At 42.1% G+C, this 22,888-nt stretch overlaps 1 protein-coding gene across 1 annotated transcript in view; it reads left to right on the top strand.

Annotated features, from left to right (window-relative positions):
* The window catches only part of CSMD2 (CUB and Sushi multiple domains 2), a 324,356-nt gene that overhangs the window by 88,670 nt on the left and 212,798 nt on the right, over window positions 1-22,888 (top strand). Inside the window, 2 exon segments of the mRNA XM_050909729.1 lie at window positions 6,771-6,965; window positions 13,656-13,863. Coding sequence (XP_050765686.1) covers window positions 6,771-6,965; window positions 13,656-13,863 — 403 coding nt within the window.

Genomic DNA, 22,888 nt, shown 5'->3' with positions numbered 1-22,888 from the left:
AGTTGGAAGTGGCTTTTTTTAACAGAACAAAGAGCGTTCCCTGTCCAGGGACACTCGCCAGCAAAATGCAGAGCGGATCAACACTGGCACCCAGTGTCTAGATAGAATCAGTTCAAATCTGGGTTTCCAAATCTGACACCCTTTTTTCACACTGACACCTTGGCTTTCAGTCTTGATGTGCATAATGGAGTGAGGTGCTTAATCTGATATGGCAGCTGAACTCTCTGGGGCTGCAGTTCTAATTCTGCTTTCATTTAGTTCCTGCAATTGTCTTCTGGTGCTGATAACCACTGCAGTATTGCTTTTCTTGGCTTGTCTTTTATGTTACAGAAAGATGCAGGTCTTTGTTTCCCTTGGAATGGTTAACCTTAGTTCAAGGAGGAAGAGAGAAAACAAATGTAAAACCACCCTCCTCCCTAGGGAAGTTTTTTCAAGTTACTCTGCAGCTGTTAAATGCCGGTTCAATGAAGGCTTTAAACATACACTTAAATCCATTCCTGCTAAGCAAAACACTTAACCCTATACTTTAAATTAAGCTTGTGTTCAAGTGTTGTTGCACTGAAAAGCAGCAGGACTAGAGCATGTTCACAAAGATAAGCACATTTTCAAGTGCCTTGCTGATTAGGCTCCTGATGCAGGAGAGCATCCCAGGTTGGGATGGTATGTGAGGACCGCTGGTTCTGGAAACTGAGCACCTGCTGATGTCTAAGCATCTGTCAGCATGATGATGATGTTCAGGGCCCAGCAAAAGATCTCTGTAGCCAGGCTTCAGTATCTGTATCCTCATTCTAGCCAGGCTTCCTCTACTGTGCTCAGCAAATAATGACATTTATTTGAAAGTATAAATAATGAGTGGCATAAAGCCCCAACTGTTAAGGAACCTTGCTCGCTGCATCTCTGAAGATACGTGGGATTGTTTGTTGCCGTATCTCCCGTGATCTTACTGCTTTCATGTTTTGAATCTTTTGCTGTTTCTGTAGTGGGATGACTAAATCAAATCTAAAGTAATCCTCTCTCAGCTTGCGTGGTGCTCTTGGAAGTTGCGCTGAAGTTGCTGTAGCACGTTCCAGGAAGGTAAATTGATAACTGAAAATGAATTTCCAAAAAAGCCCTAGAACTACTACCAGAAAGAAGATGGATGATGAACCATTCTGGTCTGTTATTATCCAAAAGTAACTATCTGGCTGTGTTTTAGAGAATAAAGAAATATTAGAGGGGAAAAAATAGTTTCCATTTAGCTTTATCTCTGTTGGCTGTACTGGTAAATGAATCATGACATAAAAAAGGATAAAATGAAATGAAAAAGACACCATTTATTTCCCTTTCTGTAGCACACGCTGGACACTTATTCTGAAGGTTAAACTCTTCTGAACGAAAACAGATTGCACTAAAACACTAGTGAAAGATATTGGAGAGTCGTGGAGTATCCCTGTGGTACTTGGCCCAAAAGTTATGGAGGGAGATGGAATTGGTCTGTGTGGATCTCCCCCTCCCACTGGAGTTCACATTTGTGCTGGCCAAAGGTGTGCTGTCCATAGGTACTTCGGTTAATTTTTGAAGTTGTGATGGAAATCTTAGAGATATTCTCCTTAAAGAATCTGTTTCTCTCCTTGAATTTCTAGGAAGGTAACAAATACAGCGCAGATTGTCTTCTGAGTAAAATATCGCTCTGCCTAGCCTGGATCTCTAGCAGAAGAGACCTTTCTGTTGATTCCCCTGGATGTCTTGACTTCCAACCCAGCTAGATTCAGGAAGTGTAGGAAAATGGAAAGAAGGGTTAAAAAAGCATAGTGGAGATTAATTTGGAAATGAATGTGCAGTGATGACTGAGCCAAGTAGCTTATTTAGGTCAATGGTTTTGTTATTTTGCTTGGTCTATGTAGCATCCTTTCATTGGGATTTATAAATTATTCCTGCTGTAATAACTGTATTCAGGAGCTATAAGTGCCTGCTCTGGCACGGCTTGCTTGCTTTCTTTATTATTAGGATGGAAAATTAGTTGGGAATGAGGAGATAATGTATGGCCTCATATCATAAAAGTTGCACTCCTTGATAAGATTTCAAGGTTAGAACAATGATAGCGTTGAAATATCTGTCATAAACTACCATAGATAATTCAAGCAATAAAAATGCTTCTTTTAGCTATGTAAATAGGGTAATAGACTGGAATGCAGTATCTAGATGTATTAAATGTTGGGGTTATTTTATATGCAAACAATATAAACAGAGAAAATGGAGCTGAAGATTAATTTGAATAGGAAACAGGGAAGATTTCTCTTTGGAATGGTGAGCAAGCTAGGGATGGATTTGAGTTTGTTTTGTTTGAAAGTACCTGAATTGGTAAGGTAGCTCAAATGTATCAATGTGATGAGCAAGAAGAGAAACGTCTCTGCCTTTTTTTTTTTTTCTCCCACTTTTTTCTCCTGACAACAAGAGCTATGGGGCTTTAGGAAAGGCTGATGTAATTAGACTGAATGCGTTTTGATGGTGGGATGCTGTCCAAAGATGCGTTGAGTCACATCTAATGACTTAAAAACTACTAATTAATTTTGAATGAACTGGAACAAGGAGACACAGCTTGACAAGTATTGGGTTTTGAAAGCTGCTGATTTTGAAAACTTCTGATTTTGAAAACTTTCAGTGTAGTAATCCTGGGCAAGGGGATGAGAAGTTGGGAACCGCCTGGTGAGCCTGTTGAAAAGGGGTAAAAATTAGTCAGTGAATGGTATGAAGCTTCTGATGCAGATCAGCAATTCTGGTAGCTCTGTAGCTACTCTTTAGCAGCTCACAGGAATGGATGGCGCACACTTCTCAAATCTGTTGTTTCCATTTCCAATTTGTTCAGTTCATTTTCAAGCAACACACTATGAAATCTGAGACACACCTCTGGTCTTGTACTAATAGATCTGGCTCCATGAGGGAAATGCATCTTCATTGCTCTATAAAAGCTACATAACACACAAGACCTTAGATGATGCTCCCAGGGTAAGATGAAGGGTGAGAGAAATTGGTGGAGCATGTGCGGGTTCCAAAGGATAGGACAAGAGAGACCAAAACTGAAAGGCAAGAGAAAACAAAGCAGAGGAAGTTTGGAGCAGGAGGGAGTTAAGTTGGGCAGAGACTGGTCTTGTGCCCTACAGGTTTCTTTTTGACAAATAAGTGTATTTGAAGGATAGATTGAAAACTGCAGAAAGTGGGAGAGTTTTAGGTTTTAGTGGGTTTATTCAGGACTGATGTTTTCCATGTCCTGACACTTCATAGTTTCTTGCTGAAAAGATGCCATTTCTACCTTGCTCTCAGATCATCCTATCTCATGTTACCTCTTAAGACTGTTGCAGTTGTCACCTAGTCTCCTCTCCAGAGGTTCTGGTCTGGTTCTGTTTGTGTCTCTGCTGGCAATTAACACCATGATTATGGTTCCTCTACTGTGTCATCTTGGGGAGTGAGGTCTCCAGGGCAGTATATCTGAATAGCGCTTGGGACAGTGATGTTTGAGGTATGTTGAGAAGCTCTTCCAGGTGCAACTGCAGTAGAATAATCCTATCCCTTTCCTCTGTCATAAAATAAGATAATGGTTTGGCAGCTGTTCAAGACAAATAAAATAAACTGCTCTAAATTCATCATGGAAAGAAACAGACTTAGCTACAAAATGACTAACAGGACCTTCTATTCATCTGTACAAATCTGGTCTGTGGCTGCATTCATTTCCATACAATCACTGGAAAATATTATGTTGATTGCCGGGAACAAAGCTTTTATGGGGAGGAAAAAAATCCATGCTACTAATCTACAGTGGAATTGGTAAATGGGTAAGACAAAGCTTTAATAATATTATTCTGTGCGACATCTGATGTAAATAATACAGTTCTATTAATCTCTCAAGCAATCAGAGTCTGGCTGTTAGAGGCAGCCAAGTATGAGCAATAATATTATCTCTTCTCAGGAATGTTGGAGTAGAATCACAAATCCATTGCTGTGAAAGCAGTTGCTGCACCAGCTCAGGGAGTCACACTCAGCAGTGAAACAAAGGCACGGACCTCCCGTGCCGAGTGAACCGGTCAGGGGGGTTACGAGGACATCTCCAGACTCTGCACCCCAGCTGTTTGCACTCCCACCTCGCGGTCTGTGTAGGGGTTTTGTGAAGCTGTGCTTTCTCAGGAAGCACAGATGTGGTGTCCTTTGACTCTTCTCCCTCCCTCTGTAGGGGAAGGTGTACTTCATCAGCTCGTGTTTGGGGGCTGACCAAATTCATCTTCTGCACAAGTGCCTCAAGGGCATGACTGACAGCAGATCCTCATACAGGCAGCTCTGTCTGCTGCTTATGCCGAACCCGGCTCTGGATGTAGCACCAGCCTCCTTGGAAGCAGGTCTTTTGGTCCATGAGGCAGCAATTTGAAGAAGTGTTTGTCTTCTGCAGATGTGCATTGGTGTTTTTAAAAAAAAAAAAAAAAATCAATGCTTATTGGTTCCTGCAGCAACCCCACTGAATCCAAAGCAATCAAGGAGTTAAAAGGAGTTAATGTTGCCTCCCCCAAAAAGCATGTGTGTGTTGTCTGTCCTGTAACAAGATATTAGTTAAGGCAGCCAAATGAAGCAGAATTTTTAAATGAGATCCTGTTTTTCAAATATGATTTTAAGATACGATGCAGGTCAGGGTTGTCTGATTCTTCACAGTTCATTAAGTAGAGAGCAGCTAGTGTTAGAGATTGACTTTTAAAAATGATAGATTTTTATTTATAGCAAAGTTCTAGTCATTAATTTTAAAGGATGGAAGCATAAAAGCAGGAATGGGTTCATTTTTAAAAAAAGTGACATTGGTAATTTAATTAAATTGGGGTTTTGAGTATCATTACAGAAAATGAAACATTAGTTCTACACTGCTTTTCAACCTATCTGACTTATTTGATAGCATCCCCCCGGCTTACAAAACCTGCATGGTCATTAATATTTCTATGTGAAAGTTGCTGCTGAACTTCCCAGCTCCAGGCACTTTGTGGAAGGATGTAAATAGTATTTTGCGGGAGGGAGCAAGGGGAAGAAGTCTCGTCTGTCAGAGCTTGTACCTGGCCCCCCCATTGCTGCGCGATGAAAGGCTGCGTGGGGAGACTGGAGCCCAGGGCTGCGTCCCCGGGGTGCTGGCTGCGCTCTTCTGGGGCTCTGGGAAAGGCTGCTCCTCCGCACACAGATGTGTGGCGAGAGCTTGCAGTCGCAGCATTTAAAAAAAAGAAACTGAAGCAATGCAGGAGTTGACATGTATGTGCCATTAAAATTAATCAAGCTTACGGTGGTAAGGTGGCATTTAATCTGGAAGTGGGTTAACTAGAAAACAAGGTTGTCGGTCTGGATGCAGGAAGCCTAATCCTATATTCATTACAGATTAGTCTTTCATTTCCCTCGCTGCGAGGCATGCTGTCTGCGTATCTGCTGTGGAGAGCCCTCTTAGGGTCCCTGAACGCTGCTCTGAGGAGGCAGCCGGGGCTGCTGGCAGGGGAAGGCCCGTACTAGAGGCAGAGCAGGGAAGTTTCAAATCCTGATTCTAAAGCACTGTCCCATGGCAGGACAGAAAGGTAGTGTCTTTGCATCAGTTAGTGTTATGGATTTATGTTTCGTTTCACATGCTTACGCACAGTTTTGGTTGTATTTTATTCTGCTGCATGCCGTGTACTCTAGCATATCATTTTCCTTTTAATCTTCCTCTTTTTCTTGGCAGAGCTGCAGACTAAACCTCCCTTTGCTCGTAGAAATTCATCTGGTTTTGTTCATGCCCCTGACAAAATTGTTTCCAATGATAAACCATCACTCAGCTTTGAATGACTATGTTTTCCTTCCTCTGATGTTTCAGCCTTAATGAAAAAGAACTGTAATACAAGATGCTGCAGAAGGGCCTGATTCAAATTTGATTAAGTCATTCTTAGTCTTGGTTGTCTTCATTGGGTTTTATATTGGGCTCTAAAACCATGATTTGAGTGGATCTTTTTAGAGTGGCTTATGGGAACCCGTAGAGTTTTATTTAAATTCTCTGAAACTGCTGTACAGAGGCATTGGTTAAGGATTTACTAGCCTTTTAGCTGCAACTTGTCTATCTTATATTCAAGTATCCCATATTCCTTCTGCTGCAGACTTTTGTTGGACTGTATTGTGCCTTCAGTGGAGCTGGGTCCAGCTGCATTGTTCGGGGTTTGTTTTGATGCATATGTGTGAAATGTGGATTAAACACCGTGTAATGAAGTATAAATCCTGGTGGGCTGAAATGTTGCTCTTTTTGTCTAGGTGATAGTTCCTAACAACAGCTTTTGCTGTCTTCTGTGTGGTTCTAAGGTGTAACACAACTCTGCTTACATTGCAGGGGCCTTTGAGGTGCCCAGCAAAGGTCTGTTGAAAAATGTTACTTCAAACAGGAATGTCATCTCTGGATTCTAATCAACTGCAATCATGTTAAATAGAACTGCAGGGGGGCATAGGAAAGAGGGATGCTTTGGTTTAGAAACGGGTAAAACTGATCAGGAAAGAGTGGATCTTGTTTCTGACTCGATAGCTTGGGGAGTGATTTTTTGCTTCCATATATATACTCAGTAGAAATGGTACTTAAATGTTAACTGTAACTGCCCTAATGAATTCTGGTGCAATCCAGCAGGGTAAGTTTTGTGGTTATTTGCTCTTTACATTTTAAGTGGTGTATTTACTTTGAGACTAGCCTTCCCTCTGGATTCTTCACCTGACAGCTCTGTTACAATGCACTGTCCCTAACCAGAAGCAACTTTCTTTGGCAGTTCTACCAAGTCATACGTGCGGAAATCCAGGAAGGCTGCAGAATGGGATTCAGCAAGGGACAACGTTCAGCATCGGGGACAAAGTGAGATACAGCTGTAATCCAGGCTTCTTTTTGGAAGGACACGCGTTGCTCACATGCCATGCCAATTCGGAAAACAGTGCCTCCTGGGATTTTCCTCTCCCCTTCTGCAGAGGTAAAGTGTCCTCTCTTCATCTGGAACAAGCCACAATGAAACAGGATTTAATGAGCTATTTGGGGTTGGGAAAAACTTCATGGACTGTAAGCTTGATTTAAGACTTGAAAACTAAACATGATGTAGTTAATATTGAGGTTACTTTTTATTGGATTCCTTAAAGCTGCCAGGGTTTTGGTGAATAATAGGAAGGTTATGAAGTGCTCAAAGTATTCAAAATGCTGCACAGCTACTTTAACTTCAATTTCTTTGTCTAAAGTGGAGGGGTGGGCAGAAGCAGGAGTATTATCCATAAGATAAGGCACCTACCCAAGACTATGCAGGTTTTCTAGATCACACACTAGAAAATGACACTGGATTTTCTGCTTTCTGCGATGTCAAGCTGGCTTCCCTCGTAGCATGTTCCACAGTGATTCTGGTGCTTTGCCTGTCAAGAAATGTGAGTCTGTGCAGAGTGCTGATGTGCTGTGGGTTGCTGGCAGCCTCAGACAGGGGATGCTATATGGGAGGTAAAATCTGGCCTTTGTTTGAAAAGGCTGGCCAGCTTTCTTGCAAGGCCTTTTGGGGTAGAGAAACTTAGATTCCTTTATCAGTATAGAGAGCTTGCCTAATTCTCTGGTCCCTCGTGGCCCCAGAGAGTCTGTAAATATACAAGTGTCTGTGTTATACCAAAACAGTTGCTGCTGCTTTGAAGTCTCTTCCCCTCAATTCCTTGTGTACTTCAGCAGAGCATCTTATATTGATTCTTTTTATTGACTCTGCTTGCGCAATCAATCAGCAGTTCTAAGCTGTAGCATAGATCTTGAATTTAAAGTGAGCAAATATTGTTTGTTTGGTGTGTTTTTAATACTCACTTGAATGAGTTACACAGCAGTCATATGTGCTACTTAGTCTATTTCTTGTATGCTTACCTACTGTTTTGGGGCCAAGGGCATTATACCACTGAAGGAATGGTTCGTACAGCTGAACTGACACTGGAGAAGGACAGTTATCATTGCCGTTTCAGTGTGATCAATTATGATTCTTTGCTTTTCCTTCAAATTAGGACTCTCGTTGTAACCTTTTTTAAATTATTTTTTTCTAATTTCACTGGAAGTGTGTGCAGGAAAGACATTCACTGAAAATCAACCTTGCGAATATGCAAAGCAATACCCTTTTTAGAAGAGAAGGAAATTATCTGTGTCAATGGTGCAGTGTTTCCTCCAGTCTGACAGTGTTTCTCTGATAGCGGCCTTCCTTTGGAGGAAGGTGGTATCTTCTCCTTGCCCTGCTGCTATTCAGACACTTGTGTAGTAGATCCCAGTAAGGGAGGGATTGACTTCTGACCCCAATGGGTGTTGAAGTCGAGGGTTAGCATCGTTGTAATTTTTGTGATCCCTGCTGCAGATGGGAGTAAAAGACCATTTTTGCATTTTTGTCTTGAACTGCCAAACTCAATTTTAACACTACTGTTTCAATCTTGAATCCAGCAATGATGATGGCGGCATCTGATATACTTCAGAATGGAGGAGTGTTCAATTCTATGGTGCTTGCATCAGTGCTGTGTGAATTGCTCTGATGGCAGCAAAATATGTGCTTGTTCAGGTGCACTTGTGTAGCAAAGTGCCTGCAGGTAGCCACTCTTTTTTTTCTTTTTTTTTTAAATAGATTTGGTCCTGATCCTTCAAGACTTTACCTCAAGTAAAACTTCCAAGGCATTTTTTGGAGGCAGGAACCAGAAATCTTCTCATGTAACATTTATATCTTGTTCCAGGAAAGTAGAAAGTAGCAAAGACAGTCTGCAAATTGACTTGCTGAATTTGAAAACCAGCTGCACTCCTTCTACCATAAGTAGGCTTTCAGCAGTCAGACATTCATGCTTGGCTGATAAACTGGTGATACAGACTTTGGCTGTTGCAAGGGGCAAAGAGATTTGCATATTGACGAACAGGTTTACGCCACCTTCTGCAGGGAAGATAATGTTTTCAAAACTGTTGCCTGAAGAAGAATATATATTTCCTTGAGAGAGAAAAGATCTTTGTGGCCTATGTAGCTTATACTTAATTCTATTAATATTGGCTTACTGGTAATTGTCACCTGAAAGTTTGTTAAATGTATTTGTACGTATTCTTTTATTTTGTAATATAAGTTGGAGGTGGGTCACGCTGCTGGGCCAGATCCTGACAAATGGAGATGAAAAGTGCCCTCTGGCTGAGCAGGTGTTAATCTCGGGAGCTGCTGTCTCAGGAATAGACTTGTCTAATGTCACTGCAAAGGACAGTGTTCGGTCTGGGGACTCTGCCCTTTCCTTCTTCCCCTCCTCTCCAGTATAATGGCAGAGGTATGAGACAAGTGTTGAAAACAGTGTAAGTTTCTGCCATGCTGATCGATATCCTCTTTTGGTTTCTTTATGCTCTTTTCTTTGTGCTTGTCTTCTGCTTTGTAACATCCTTTTTTATATATTGGTAGCCTTGTCTCTATTCCAGTCTTTGTGCATTGAAATAATCAAAGATGCAAAGAAATGCATGGTAGAAAAGAATGAGACAAAGGTGTTTGAGAGGATGTGCCAGGACAGCAATGCTTTGAAGGAGTGCTGTGGCTTAGCTGCTTTTTCTTCATAGGAGTTGTCTGCACTCCCTTTACCCAACTCTCAGTTTCAAAGTACAGGGTTTTTTTATAAAGGACCAGTGTAATCTCAATGAGAAAGGAATGTAGGAAGGAATTCCAGATGCAGAAAGAATAGCTTGGTGAAATGTGTCTTTGCAGAGCCAGTGAGAGTAGTTAGTGCTGCAGCTTGCCAGTGGTTTTGAAAGCACAGTTATATCAAAATTGATTCTTGGACTCTGAGCTAGAAGAGACTATAAATTCAGTCTGCACAGACTCTGTTCTGGTGAGTTACGTTTCTTGCTTGCATGGCAGGAAGGATTAAAACTGTGGTGATCTCATTCAGGGAGCACCAAAGCAGCCACAAATGACATCTCCGTGCTGATCTGCAATGTAGGAAAGCATGGAACTGGGTGGCAGCTGTGGCTGCCCAGAAGAGAAGCTTGGCTGTGCCTGGTAGACCATGTGTAACTTGGAAATTTGCCTCGAGGACTGAAAGTCCTCAGCGAGTCTGGGTCAGACTGTAAAATCTGGACTAAGTTGACATTTATCCCATCTATATAATGTGTGTCAGAAATATCTGGAATGGTTTCTTCATTGCATCTTGTGTGTTTTTACATGCTTTCTGCACAGTTGTTCTGTATTCACAGAATGAAATGAGGCCTAGTACTTAATCTAAATGGGGCCTTAAGCTGAGTCCTACAAGTCTAGCTATATTTTTATCTTGACAGTTGGTATGCTGGAGGCAAAACTCCAGCAAACTTGGAATGCTATCTTCTGTTCTGCTGTAGCCATGGGAGCAACAACCCTCACCTGGGTCAGTTAATTTCAAATAAAGCAAAATGGTGCATTTGAAGCACCAAAAGAATATCCAGAAATGTCTGAATCTGTTTTGTAAAGCGCTTTCATGTGTGCGGAGAGGAGTCTTGCCCAGATTGTTTGCTGAATTTAAGTAGAACTGATAGGTTTATGATTCTGGTAGGCGGTTGAGTAAAAATGCAGTAAGCCAGCTGAAAAGTTGAGAATGTTTGCGAAGCTATATTTTAAGTGTATCAAATATGTATAATCTCATTAAAAGTGGTCTGTCTTACTATAACTCAAACAGCTGCTTAGACTACACTGTGCCCAAAATAATTGAACGGCTGTTCAAGAAGATTTTAGAAGATTGTAGAATATGTTTAAACAGTAACAACCTCTACAAACTTAGGAAGTGTGTATTTAGAGGTCGATGGGAAGGGAATACTTTTTCCATTAAATACCTTTTGCAATGAAAAATTTTGAAGGAATTTAAATTAAAAACTCCCCTTTTAATTAAAAAAAAAAAAGACCAAAACCACCATACCTTTGGCTAGATCTTCAGCTACTGTGAGTTAGCTTAGTCCCGTAAAAAAAAAAGTAGTCCCCTTGTTTAAGAATTCTAATACAGCATTGAGTCAAGATTCTTCAGCATATTCTCCATCCCCTCCTGTATTCCTTCTAGTACAAGAACAACTTTAATGTACCAGATCCAGTCTCACATTTCCCAGACCCTAATAGTAAATGTGGCTGAGCACTTGTTGATAGGAGTTGCTTCTTCCAAATCCTTGTTGCATTTGCTCTTGGGTGTGTGTGTTTAAGGGTTCTGTGTAGACCTGAGCTGCACGAATGCATGATCATAGTGAGAAGCAAGTGTTTGGCCAAGAGTACCTATGCCCTTGAACGTGGTGTTCACATACAGAGGCTGGATTGCTTGCAGATGTCTCATGGTAGCAGTGCAGGACCTTATTTGCAAAGGTACTTTGAATGGTTGCCTAGGGCTGATAGCAGCCAAGCGACAACGATGTTTAACATGTTACGTAGGAGATAGCTGCCCCTCTGGAGGTAAGCCTATCTTAAGAATAAATTGCCTCTTCAGATCCCTGTGCATTGCTGAAGCAGCTAATGACCTTGTTCCTGCTCTCTCTGTCTTGCTGCTGGGCATGTGGTCTGAGAGTTCACTGGCTAGGAATCTTTTTTGCATCTTATTTCTTTCTAGCGTCTGCAGGGGCACTTACTCATGAGAAATTAAATTTGAACATTCCAGTAAACTGGTGAATTATGCTTATCCTCTTTGGCTAGAATCCATTCATCCTCTAAAAAGCATTTTCATTCTGTCTGGCAAGAGGGAGGAGTTTGGAGTAGGCCTTTTACTTGTTGCATAGACCTTCTTTGGAGGTCCCACTGTGAATCTTGCGTATGATGCATTGAAGTTTGAAGGATTTTCTGGTGCTTGGACTAGATGAGAGATCTCTCAGCCTAAATTTATCGATGATTCTAACTGCACTTCAGTGTCTGTGAATTACTTTAATTCACTGACAATAATTGCAGAAAATAGATAACTTTGACTGTTGCAATAGAATACAAGGGAGAATAGAGCATCGAGTTGGGATTTCAGTGGCCTTTTTCAGTCCTAGTTTTGGCTGCTGGAATGGCCCAGTAGTAGTTGCATGTCTGCCTATGTGTCTGGTTTTTTATCTTTTTTTTTTCCCCTGCCTTTCCTGCTTGCTGTGAGCTCTGCAATAATCAGTGATGTGCCATCTGAGCACAGAAGCAGTTGCAAAGGGCCATGATCTCTGCAGGGGCTTAGAGGTGCCAGTGCAACCTGCGTAGTGTGTTAATGCAATACAAACAATATGTTACGGCCTGGGGTGTTCCTATCTCAATCACTTGCCATCAGTCGCTGGGAAGCATGTGTCTGCCTATGCCTTCTGCTTGTTCGGGTGGCTGGCTGCACTGGGATAGCAGATGGCCATGAGAAAGAAAAGTTGGCATGTATGTTTGTCTTTGTCTTTCAAGTTTCATGAGTTAGAGGCTGCAAGTTTTAGCTCTGCTGATAAAACCTGCTGATAGCATGAATGAGACACTAATTCCTGAAAAAATCTACAAGCTGAAGAATCCTCCTGAGCAGCCCCGTAGAATTGTCCTGCCCTTTCCTTAGGTGCTGATGACCCATTGCACTTAACAAATGTTCTTGCCTGTGTCAAATTTCAGTTTGGAAGGGTTTTTTTAAAAATAGATTGTAATGAAAATAAGTGTTTATAATGTAAAGCCCCAAGCTCCTTGACTAAGGCATCTGAAATGCTGGTCTGTAATACATGTTGTAGAGTTAACAGGCTTTTCTTAGCAGCGTTCTAAATAAATGCTGAGCTGATGCTGCATGTACGAGAGCAGTGAGCTGCCTTGATGCTTGTCAAATTAATTCTTGGTTTCCTTTATCTTCCTGCCCATGTTTTCTTTAGATCCTCCTCCTTTAATTGTTCTAATAGCTCCTGCTGGTAAAATTCAGGTTGTAAAAATGAGAGAACCTGCAGCAAACAGGAGATCCAGTATATGACCAGGAAGTGTCACTGCTAGATTTCTGAACAAGTGGTTAAGTTTTTACCACTATCATTTTGGTAACAACATACATTTCCTTAAGAAATCAGAGCAAACAGTAAGGCAGGTGTGTGGGATACTCCACTCCTTTTCTATTAGATTTCTATTAAGTATAGTGCTTGAACTCTAAGTCTTGCTGTCCCAACCCTTGGAGGTGTTTCTGTTGCTGATGAAGGTGCTGAGATCTATGTGAGATGGAAACCAACCTCTCTCCCCACTGTGATGGGAGAGTTTTCACATGTATGTGAAACCCTCCTCAGTTGCTGAATTCCTGGTGGTTTTCCTCCTGCTTGGCTGGCTACACAGATGGGAGAGTTGCAGGAAACACCTCGGAGGATCCTAATCGGGAATAAGGGATGGAACAGAAAACTCAGGCAACAACATGTGAGGAAATAGTGTCCTGACAGCGAGACGTGTTATGCTGAGAACTGCCTCCCCAGGGAAGTGGTAGAAGCTCTGTCACTTGGGGTGTTTAAAATGAGACAAAACAAATCACTAGTAAGCGTACGGTGGGGAATAAGCTGGCACTTGCCAGAAGACACTGGCTGACCTAACAGGATTTTGCATCCCTCAACATCTTTGTCTCTTAATAGTGTGTAGTAAAACACACCCTGACAAAAGCTGTGAAAGCTTTGCTTTGAATTTGGACTTATTCTTTTTTGATGTACTGCTTTGCATTTCAGCAAAATCTGATAACTTGCATTCTGTTTCCAGCTGATGATGCTTGTGGAGGGACTTTGCGGGGACAGAGCGGAATTATCTCAAGCCCTCATTTTCCTTTGGAGTATGGCAATAACGCAGACTGCACGTGGACTATTCTCGCTGAACCTGGAGACACTATTGCTCTGGTTTTCATGGATTTTCAGCTGGAAGATGGATATGATGTTTTAGAAGTTGCTGGAACAGAGGGATCTTCGCTCTGGTAGGTTACTACTGACCATACTTTGTGGTCTGTACAGTCATGTAGTACCTGTTGATGTTTTGTGTGCGCAGATCCAAACTTTATAGGATGTTCAGAGTGAACAGAGTTGGTGCCTGAATGAGGGTAGTTCCCGGTTATTCCCAGTCACAGATAGCTGCTGCCTTCTAATGAAACTCCCTGGGATGCTTTTTATTTGCTTGGTAAACTTTGCAGTGACTATTGTCTACTTTAAATCGTATTCTCTGCAATAAGATTTCACAGTGTAGCTGGTTAGAAGAAATAAAGAATTTAAAAAAACCAAAAAAACCCCCAAACCAGTCAACACTTCAAAACCCAAGAAACCCTGCTCAAATGTTGTCAGGCTCAAACCTTGTTTTTGCTAAATTGTTTTCTGATTATTGCTAAATACGATGCTGACAAGTTGACTTTACTGTTAATGAACTTTTGGCAAATGTTTCTACAGATCAGTTTGTCCTTTAGACAAAAGGCTGTGTGCAGAATTTCAGTACCCCTCTCATCCCACTGTTTGCTTGAGCAATGCTTTCAGAAGTGCTGTTTTTATGTATAATAAATGCAACACTGACTTTTTCTGATATACAAGAGCTACCCAAATGATCAGTGCTATGAAGTCTGAAGTGAGGGCTTGCAGAAGGAGTTTGACATATTGCTTATGTTGCTTTTATAGCAAAGGACAACTCTGCCTCTAGTTATCTAGCTACTGTGATCTTCTGCACTGTGATCGCACTCAACAAACAGTTAAAAGTCCTAACTAGCAGCAAATGGGAGTAGTCTTAAACCCGACATCCCTCTGCAAGGGAAGAATTAAGTGTTTGAAATAATTAGGTGGTGTCTGGGATTATCAGCAGGAAGTTAAATTACGATTATTTGAGGATTCTGTTGCAGCCACAAATAACATTCATTTAAATAATTTATACTTGCCTGGCAATTATGGGGGAATAGGATTTGAATGTTTAGGATGTATTGATGTGACAGAACTTGCCATTTACCATGTACCTATTGTTTACTGTTCCCAGGACCCCTTTGAAAATTAGATGTTGCTGTTTCATGAAAAAAAACTGGTTTTATTAGCATGCATTAATATTTTAGGGCACCGTTAGTTTTTAGCCATTATGTACTGCAGTGAGGATCAGTCATCTGTGGTATGTGGTAAAGAAGAACATATCTAGTTAAGAAACATTATTCAGCCTGGAGGTGTTGCCAGTGCAGCACTGTGTCTTGTCATATCAAAAATAAAACAATGACTGTCAGAGTGAACCTGCTAGGAAAAAAATAAACTACCCATAAATACAGCATGGTAGAACTTTAAAAATGGCAAATGTGTCTTAGAAAATTAAGCCCTTTGACTTTCAGTAGTACATGTACGTGCACACGCACTCTTTTAAAAAGGAGATTTAGTAGCTGTTTTAAAGGTAGTATGTTTTACAGACATCAGTTTGGGGGCATTGTCAGAGGGAATAATGATGTATTTACTTTCCTTCTTCCCCCTTCCCCCCGTAAGTGCCCATGTGCCGCATCTTTAATGATGCTTTTCCTCCAAATGTATTTTCACTGGGAGTTGGATGAACTCTGTGTGCCATAACAGCAGTGGACTCTTGTTTGAATCAGCTGGTAGAGCAGCCCAGGCGAGATGCACTGTGCTAATGAGCGAGGCACAGGTCACACAAACATGAATTTCATCCAGGGCTCGTAGAAGAAGCTGTTCCTGCTTTTTGAGGTTCATCCTGCATTTTTATAGTGCTATGAAACACACGTGGGCAAGATAAATACGCCAGTCAATTCAAAGGGATCTTGCTTAGTATTCTTGAGAAGTAAACTTTCCAGTCCCATAAGCGGAATTAGAGAGTCTTATTTTGAATTTCATTTTTCAAAGCTGGCCCTCACAACTCAGAGCCTGATAATTAAATTCAGATGACTCACTTTTCCCATTTTTTAATAATTTTTGCCCGTAGGGGGGAAAAAACTGGAGCTCATATCTCCTCTTTAAACATGTTGATATGATTCAGCTTGAAAGTATAGCTAAAAACCTTTTTTCCCCTCTGTCTATGAAAACCTAGTTTTAATTATTGGTAATATGGCAGATAGACTTGCAGCCAAATAAACCATTCTACTGAAGTATCTTGCAGCTAAATATTTCATTTCCTAAGCATTATAAATAGTTTTAATCTGGTCCAGAGATGTACACAAATAAACAAAATTAAATTTCATCTGGAGTATAATTCATATGTATTTTCAAGCTATGGAATATTATATAATGGTAATATTTACGAGACCACTAACTCAGCACATTAAGTAAGCTTCACTTGGCCTGCACTTATTAAAAAATCTCCTGTGTTGTCATTCACTGTCCCCTCTTTAAAAATAGATGCTCTGGGTTTTTTCATGAGCCAGGGTCCCTTAACCCTCTTGCCTTCAGCGGTCCCCACAGCTGTATCTGCTGTGCTGCACGTTGGTCTCGGCACACACAACTGCTCCCTGGAGAATCCTGTTATGAGTTTCATTTGGTCCCTGACCTGTTGGGTGCGAATCCTGCAATAAGTCTTGAAAGGGAAAGGGCATTGCAGGTCTAAGTGTCCATATGTCAAGCAGAGCAATTGCAGTTGAGTAGCTATTTGAGACATGTTAATAAAATAATGCATTTACAACTCTTTTAACTGCTATCGCAGTTTCTGTCATGGGACCTTGGGCCTAGATTTCCATGACAGGTGAGAAATTAAATTCTACTGAGCAGAGAACAGGAGGAGAAAAAAGTAGCAGCATGAAAAAGTAGCAGTGTGTCTTTGTCGGCGACGTGCACAGTGGGATTGAGCGCACCCTCAGCAAGTTTGCCGATGACACCGAGCTGTGTGGTGCGGTCGACACGCTGGAGGGAAGGGGTGTCATCCAGAGGGACCTGGACAGGCTTGAGAGGTGGGCCCGTGCGAACCTCATGAAGTTCAGCAAGGCCAAGTGCAAGGTCCTGCACATGGGTCGGGGCCATCCCAAACACAAACACAGGCTGGGCGATGAGTGGGCTGAGAGCAGCCCTGCAGAGGAGGACTTGGGGGTATTAGTGGATGAAAAACTGAATGTGATCCGACAATGTGTGCTCACAGTCCAGAAAGCCAACTGTATCCTGGGCTGCATCAAAAGAAGCGTGGCCAGCAGGTCGAGGGAGGGCATTCTTCCCCTCTACTCTGCTCTCATGAGACCCCACCTGCAGTACTGTGTCCAGCTTTGGGGCCCGCGCCATAAGAAGGACATGGACCTGTCGGAGCGAGTCCAGAGGAGGCCATGAAGATGATCCGAGGGCTGGAGCGCCTCTCCTATGAAGACAGGCTGAGAGAGTTGGGGTTGTTCAGCCTGGAGGAGAGAAGGCTCCGGGGAGACCTTATAGCAGCCTTCCAGTACCTAAAGGGAGCCTACAGGAAAGCTGGGGAGGGACCCTTTATCAGGGAGTGTAGTGATAAGACGAGGGGTAACGGTTTTAAACTGCAAGAGGGTAGATTTAGATTAGATGTAAGGAAGAAATTCTTTACTGTGAGGGTGGTGAGGCACTGGCACAGGTTGCTCAGAGAGGTGGTGGATGCCCCCTGCCTGGAAGTGTTCAAGGCCAGGTTGGATGGGGCTTTGAGCAACCTGGTCTAGTGGAAGGTGTCCCTGCCCATGGCAGGAGGGTTAGAACCAGATGATCTTTAAGGTCCCTTCCAACCCAAACCATTCTATGATTCTATGATGATTCTATGAAAAAGAGCCTGTTAGATTAGACAGGACAATGTGGGGGTCTTCAGGCTAGGAAGAAAAATTGGAAGGATGGCAGTAGCTGCCCTGTTCTCCTTTGAGGTTAGAGTGGCCATCCTAATCGTGGCCCTTCTCTACTAGGGCAAGGATGCACTGCACATGGAGAGGGGTATGTAGTACATATGTTATCTTATATCATTATCCCCAGACTTTCTTGTCTTTAAGACTTGGGGTTCTCTTCCCCCTCATTTTGTACTAGCTGAGAGATGTGAAAGGATTAATGAAATTCTTCTCTATAAATTCTTCTCTATAAATATATGTAAAAGAAGAATATCCCTCAAAGCAGCTTGGGCTCCAGTCCTTAAGGAGACTGAGCTCTGTTGATCATGTGCTTTGTGTCAGTATCTGCTCAGAGCTGACTAAATCCCTTGGCTAGCACTTCTCAGGAATATCTGCTGATTACGGCTGTTTTGTGGTACCTGCTTTAAAGCTTTCTTCAGTGGCAAGCATCCCTGTGGGTGCTCAGCTACGCTGAAAATACCAAAGCTTTTCAAGGTGAGCACCTCAAACATCCCAAGACGGTGTCTGATGATAAGGAAGTCTCCAGGCGGGTACTGGATGGCACTGAACCTGCTTTGTGGCACACATGTCCCAGCCTCATCTTCCCTTAAATAGCTCAGTGATTGCTCTGAAGCTTTGGGTAGGTTTGACTTTGTTTAAAATACTGTCTGTGATCTCCTGCATGTTTTTCTGTGAGTCCTTAGATAAGTTGCTTGGGGGCTGTCTGAGGTGACAGGATGGGAACTCCTGCGGGGAGGGGAGCAGCCTTGGTACTGCAGCTCAGCGCGGGTGGCTGTACCCTCTTGTCACACCTCCAGCGTCGATGTGTCCCCTGAAGGTTTAGAGAAAGGAATGTGCTGTGCAGCAATTGCTTGGCTGCACTCTGAGCACACTTTAGAGGGTAAGTTTGTGCTTTGCCTGTGGTGGAAGAGGTCTGGATTTCCTGTGTTTGTGCGTATTTGCTGCAGTTTAAGTATATGCAAACAATGAAAATGTGGTTGTCTGTCTCTTGCACTTCTTTGTCATCTGTTTAGATCTCATCTAGCTGGTCTGGGGCCTGTATCTAATATTAGGCATAATGACTTGTATTATGATTATTAAAGCATTATGCTGCTATTGCCAGAGAAGGTGGTGGTGTAGGAAATGGCTAATAATCCAATTTATGTATGTGTATTTACAGGAATTGACTAAGATCAAGTGTACGTTTTGCTGGGTATAATGCAGATATTTAGCAAAGAAGGTTTTTGCAGTCGTTCCAATACAGCTGAAGCCAGCAAGATAGGTAAAAGATAGAAGTCTTATTCTTGGGCTTATGCAGAGCCACATGCAACAGAGTTAGTCTAGAGCAGGGATTTTCAAAGTTGTGGAAATCTAGAAGACAGTCTAATGTTTGCCATATAAAGTTTCTTTTATGTTATTGGGTTGGAAAATAGGAGGAAGTGGAGGGGAGACACTGTAAGCTTCAGCCTGTCTGCTGAACAAGTAAGCAGCTAGTGATAGCCTTTCCCCCCAGAATGATGTTTGGCACTCCATGGCTATTCGTTCCACCGATGAAACTATTTAGAAACCTCTGCTCCTGCCAAATGAATTAGTTCCATGAGATAAAACTGACAAGTATCTCATTTGTCCGACTATGACAGACTGGCATGTTTTGAAGGTTCATTAGATGTTTCTAATTTTCAGATGGGAAATTTCCTTTGAGATGTAGATGACTTCTTTAGTAATGAGGCTTTTCAAATCTCTTATAGCTATGTTGCATTTTGCAACTGTATATGGTAGATTATGAGAATCCAAATTGGTAGGAGGGACTGGGATTTTAGTTAGGAAAGGTTGCTGCTGTATTGTAGTGTGGTGTTTCTCAGATCAAAAAATACTACAGTATGTGAAGGGTCAGAACCTTTTTGGGTTGTTCTTTAGCATTGTATTAGGTTCTAGTGCAGCCTCTTCCCCCTTGCCCTCCATAACCTTATTTCATATAATCTTTTTGCTTGAGCTCAGCTGAAACGGAATGTTACCTGGCAAAGCACCTCATAGTATCACACTGAGAAGTTGCATGTTGACCCGGGAATATGATTTGCTTTTGAATTACTTCCTTCATTTGCCACTGGGTCCTTGTTTTTCTGTCCAAATGTTGAACCTGCTTCGCCAACCTATAGAAATTCCGCTGTGGCTTGGGAACGGAAACGGCTACAGTTGCTTATCCTTTTCCTCTGAGTCCTCCAGACTGTGCCCACCCTTGTGAATTAGTCCACTATGGTGCATTTCCTCTTGAACTTAATTATGTTTATTTCTTATTGCAACTTGTACTGAATGTGGCTACATTTTTGAAAATTCAAATGCTTATCTTTGAAAGAAAGAAATGAAGCTGACAACTTCCAGATGCCACCCACTCCTTTTTATTTTTTAATCTGTTTCATGGTCCTTTAAAAACTGCTTTCTCCTCAATTGCCTCACTTGTGTATTCTGTTCCAGGAGGACATGAGCACATACTGAATTGCCGTATTAATGCAGAGTCTTGGTCTGTGGTATCTTTCTTCCCTATGATCCTCCTCTTGACTTAATTATTCTACCTTATGGAACACAAGTCTAATTTTAGGGGGGTTGCATCATCTGTCACGTTGCCCCTTTGCTGCCCTCCCACTCTGAGCCTTCCCTTGTCATTTCCCCTGGGAAACATTTTTTTCCTTGATTTTTCTGTTAATAATCCCATGTTAAGTGAATGCAGTGGGAGAAGCAGGGCTGCAAGTGAGTAACTGCCAAATTGATAAATTTGAGTTTATTCCTATCTGAATCCGGTTCCTCCTCTTCAGTGTCTCATCTTCATTTTGCCTTTTCAGCCTTGGAGCCGTATTTTGCTTGTCTTGCACAAATGTTTTTCTTCTCCTTAGGACTACTTTTGCACTTAATTTGGGTAGAATTTGGTTTTAGCTTTGTCTCTTGATTTCCTAGAAGCAAGGGAGCATGCCTTAATGTGTATTTTGCGTTACTTTTGTAGCAAACTGTGCCTGATGTGAAGGCAACGCAGGCACCTTGCTCTGCTTCAGAGGTACTATGGTACAGATGTTGAGCAATGGGTAAAAACAAAAGGGACCATGTCTCAGGGTGAGCCTGGGAGGAGAACCAAGGACCTTTGAATTTAAGGTTCCTCTGGTTAATTCTGTAATATCTTCTTTTCTGGAGCTGAGCCCAGGAGACCCGCTTCGGACATCAGCCCTTTCTGGAAAAGCATTTCAGAATTCTTTCTTATTGCTGTGTTTCTTCAGAGAGTGGAGTTAAGGGGAAGAATGGTTGGAGGAATCACCTATGTTTCAGCAGCTCCTCTTAACTGTTGCTGACTTTATTTCTTTCCTTGTCATTATCTGCAGTTGACCCTTCCCTCCCCACCACCCTTGTCTATCTGCTAAGTGGTTTCTAATACTCATTAAAGGTCTCCTATGCGAGATCTGCTTTGTGCTTCCCTCTTGATGCCAGTTATTTCGTACCACTGGCCAGGCTAATCTATTCGCCCATCTTGTGCTCTACCTGTAAGAGATTAGAGTACCTGTGTTCTTGAAGGTCACTGTTTCAGATGATGATAATGTTGGTTGGTGGAAAAACTGTTCTCTCTATGTGCTTCTAATGAACCAACCTATTTTCTTTGTATCAAAGCAGCTTCTGATCCTTAGATAGCTGTCTCGGAGCTTTCAGCATGTATTTTCATCTCAGACCTCAGTTGATGTCTACTGAAGTCAATGGGAAGACTTTGGCTCGGAAGGGCTTGTGAATCGGGCTTTTGTGTATTGTCACTTACTAAACTGCGTTCCTCTTGCTGCCGTGTTGCAGCTCAGGAGCCCTGGGTCTGCACCTGATGTTGCTGCTGGTTATACCGATGCTGCTGCTACCAGCGCAGGTTAGGGGGAGAGCGCTTGTAGGAATCTTGCAAACTTTGCATTACAATAAACAACTGCCCAATGTGCGTGGGAGCCGAGAACGGGCCCTCTTCACTGTGCTCTCCCCATGTGCTCCCCAGCAGCTGCCGTTCTTTGCAGGGATTCTATAAAACAGATTGCCTGATGAGTGCTTCAAAATGATTTTCATCTCGCACTTGCCACTTCCTTTTTGATTTTCTTCCAGTCAGTAATTGCTTTTATTTGAAAGTTGACAAGCATTATCCTGCCCTGGTGCATGGATGAGGCTGAAGACTTGAAGATTATTGTGTGTCTTGAAATAACTTATTTCATCACTAGTTAAAGCCTTGATAATGCAAGTGTGAAAGTTTTCTTTTCCTATGTACTGAATTAAGCTTCCTTATTGTAAGAGCTAGTTAAATGACGGACGCTTTATTTGTAATATTCAGATGTTTTTCTTCCATGGTAATGTTTTCCATAGGACTGGGAATGAATAAAAAACATGTATGAAGTGGCTTTTGAAATCCCTATTTACATGTCAGTTACATCTTCATTGGGACCTGGAAAATAGACTTCCTTATTTGACTGGTACAGTTTTATTTTATTTTATTTTCTTCTAAAGCATTTATAGTGCTTTTAATTGGAAACAAATTCTACAAAGGCTTTAAAGCTGTAAAACAGTGCTTTAGTGGGAAATATTTGTCTTGCAAAACCCCCTTTTCCCTTAGCAGGTGTATTCTCTGGAGATAACATTTTGGAGAAGTTTGTCAGAAACCAGACCATCCCTTTTCAGGCAGCCAACTTCCGAAATGCCGGCAGCTCTCCTTGCTGACGGTGTGGTGGTGGTGGTCCCTTGCTGCCTCTGGCGTGCGTGTGTCAGTTCTCTGGGATGTACCACCCTTTGTAGCTTGCGGTACTGCACTTCAGGCCTTATTTTAATATGGATCTGCAATATGAAGAACAGGAATTTGTAGGTCAGTGAGCTGATGTCTCCCTGATGGGAGACAGCTGGCACCCTCTGTTCCTGGTGGTAGCTGAGAGGTAGAGCTGCTTGCTTCTCTAGTGGATGCAAATGATTCCAGAGCATCTTGATTGCTGTTTTTTGATGTTAAAGAATTGATAATGCTTTGTACAAAGTCATTTCTGTAGAGTAGTACTGCACATTGTCCTAGAGCTCCTTGGTCTGTTGCACTGCAGAAATGACTGGGAAATTCTGGAAGAAAGGGCTGATCAGGGTAAGATGGTATTTAAAGATGTTCTGTAGTTTAGCATATATTTCTGGTAGGGAAGGGAAGATTTCAGCTGTACCCCAGCTGAGAAGAATAATGTGCAGACTATGT

This window comes from Gymnogyps californianus, chromosome 22 (genome assembly GCF_018139145.2).
Source record: "Gymnogyps californianus isolate 813 chromosome 22, ASM1813914v2, whole genome shotgun sequence".
NCBI lineage: Eukaryota > Metazoa > Chordata > Aves > Accipitriformes > Cathartidae > Gymnogyps > Gymnogyps californianus.
Note: the sequence above shows the minus strand (reverse complement) of the source record. Positions and strands in the feature narration are given on the sequence as shown.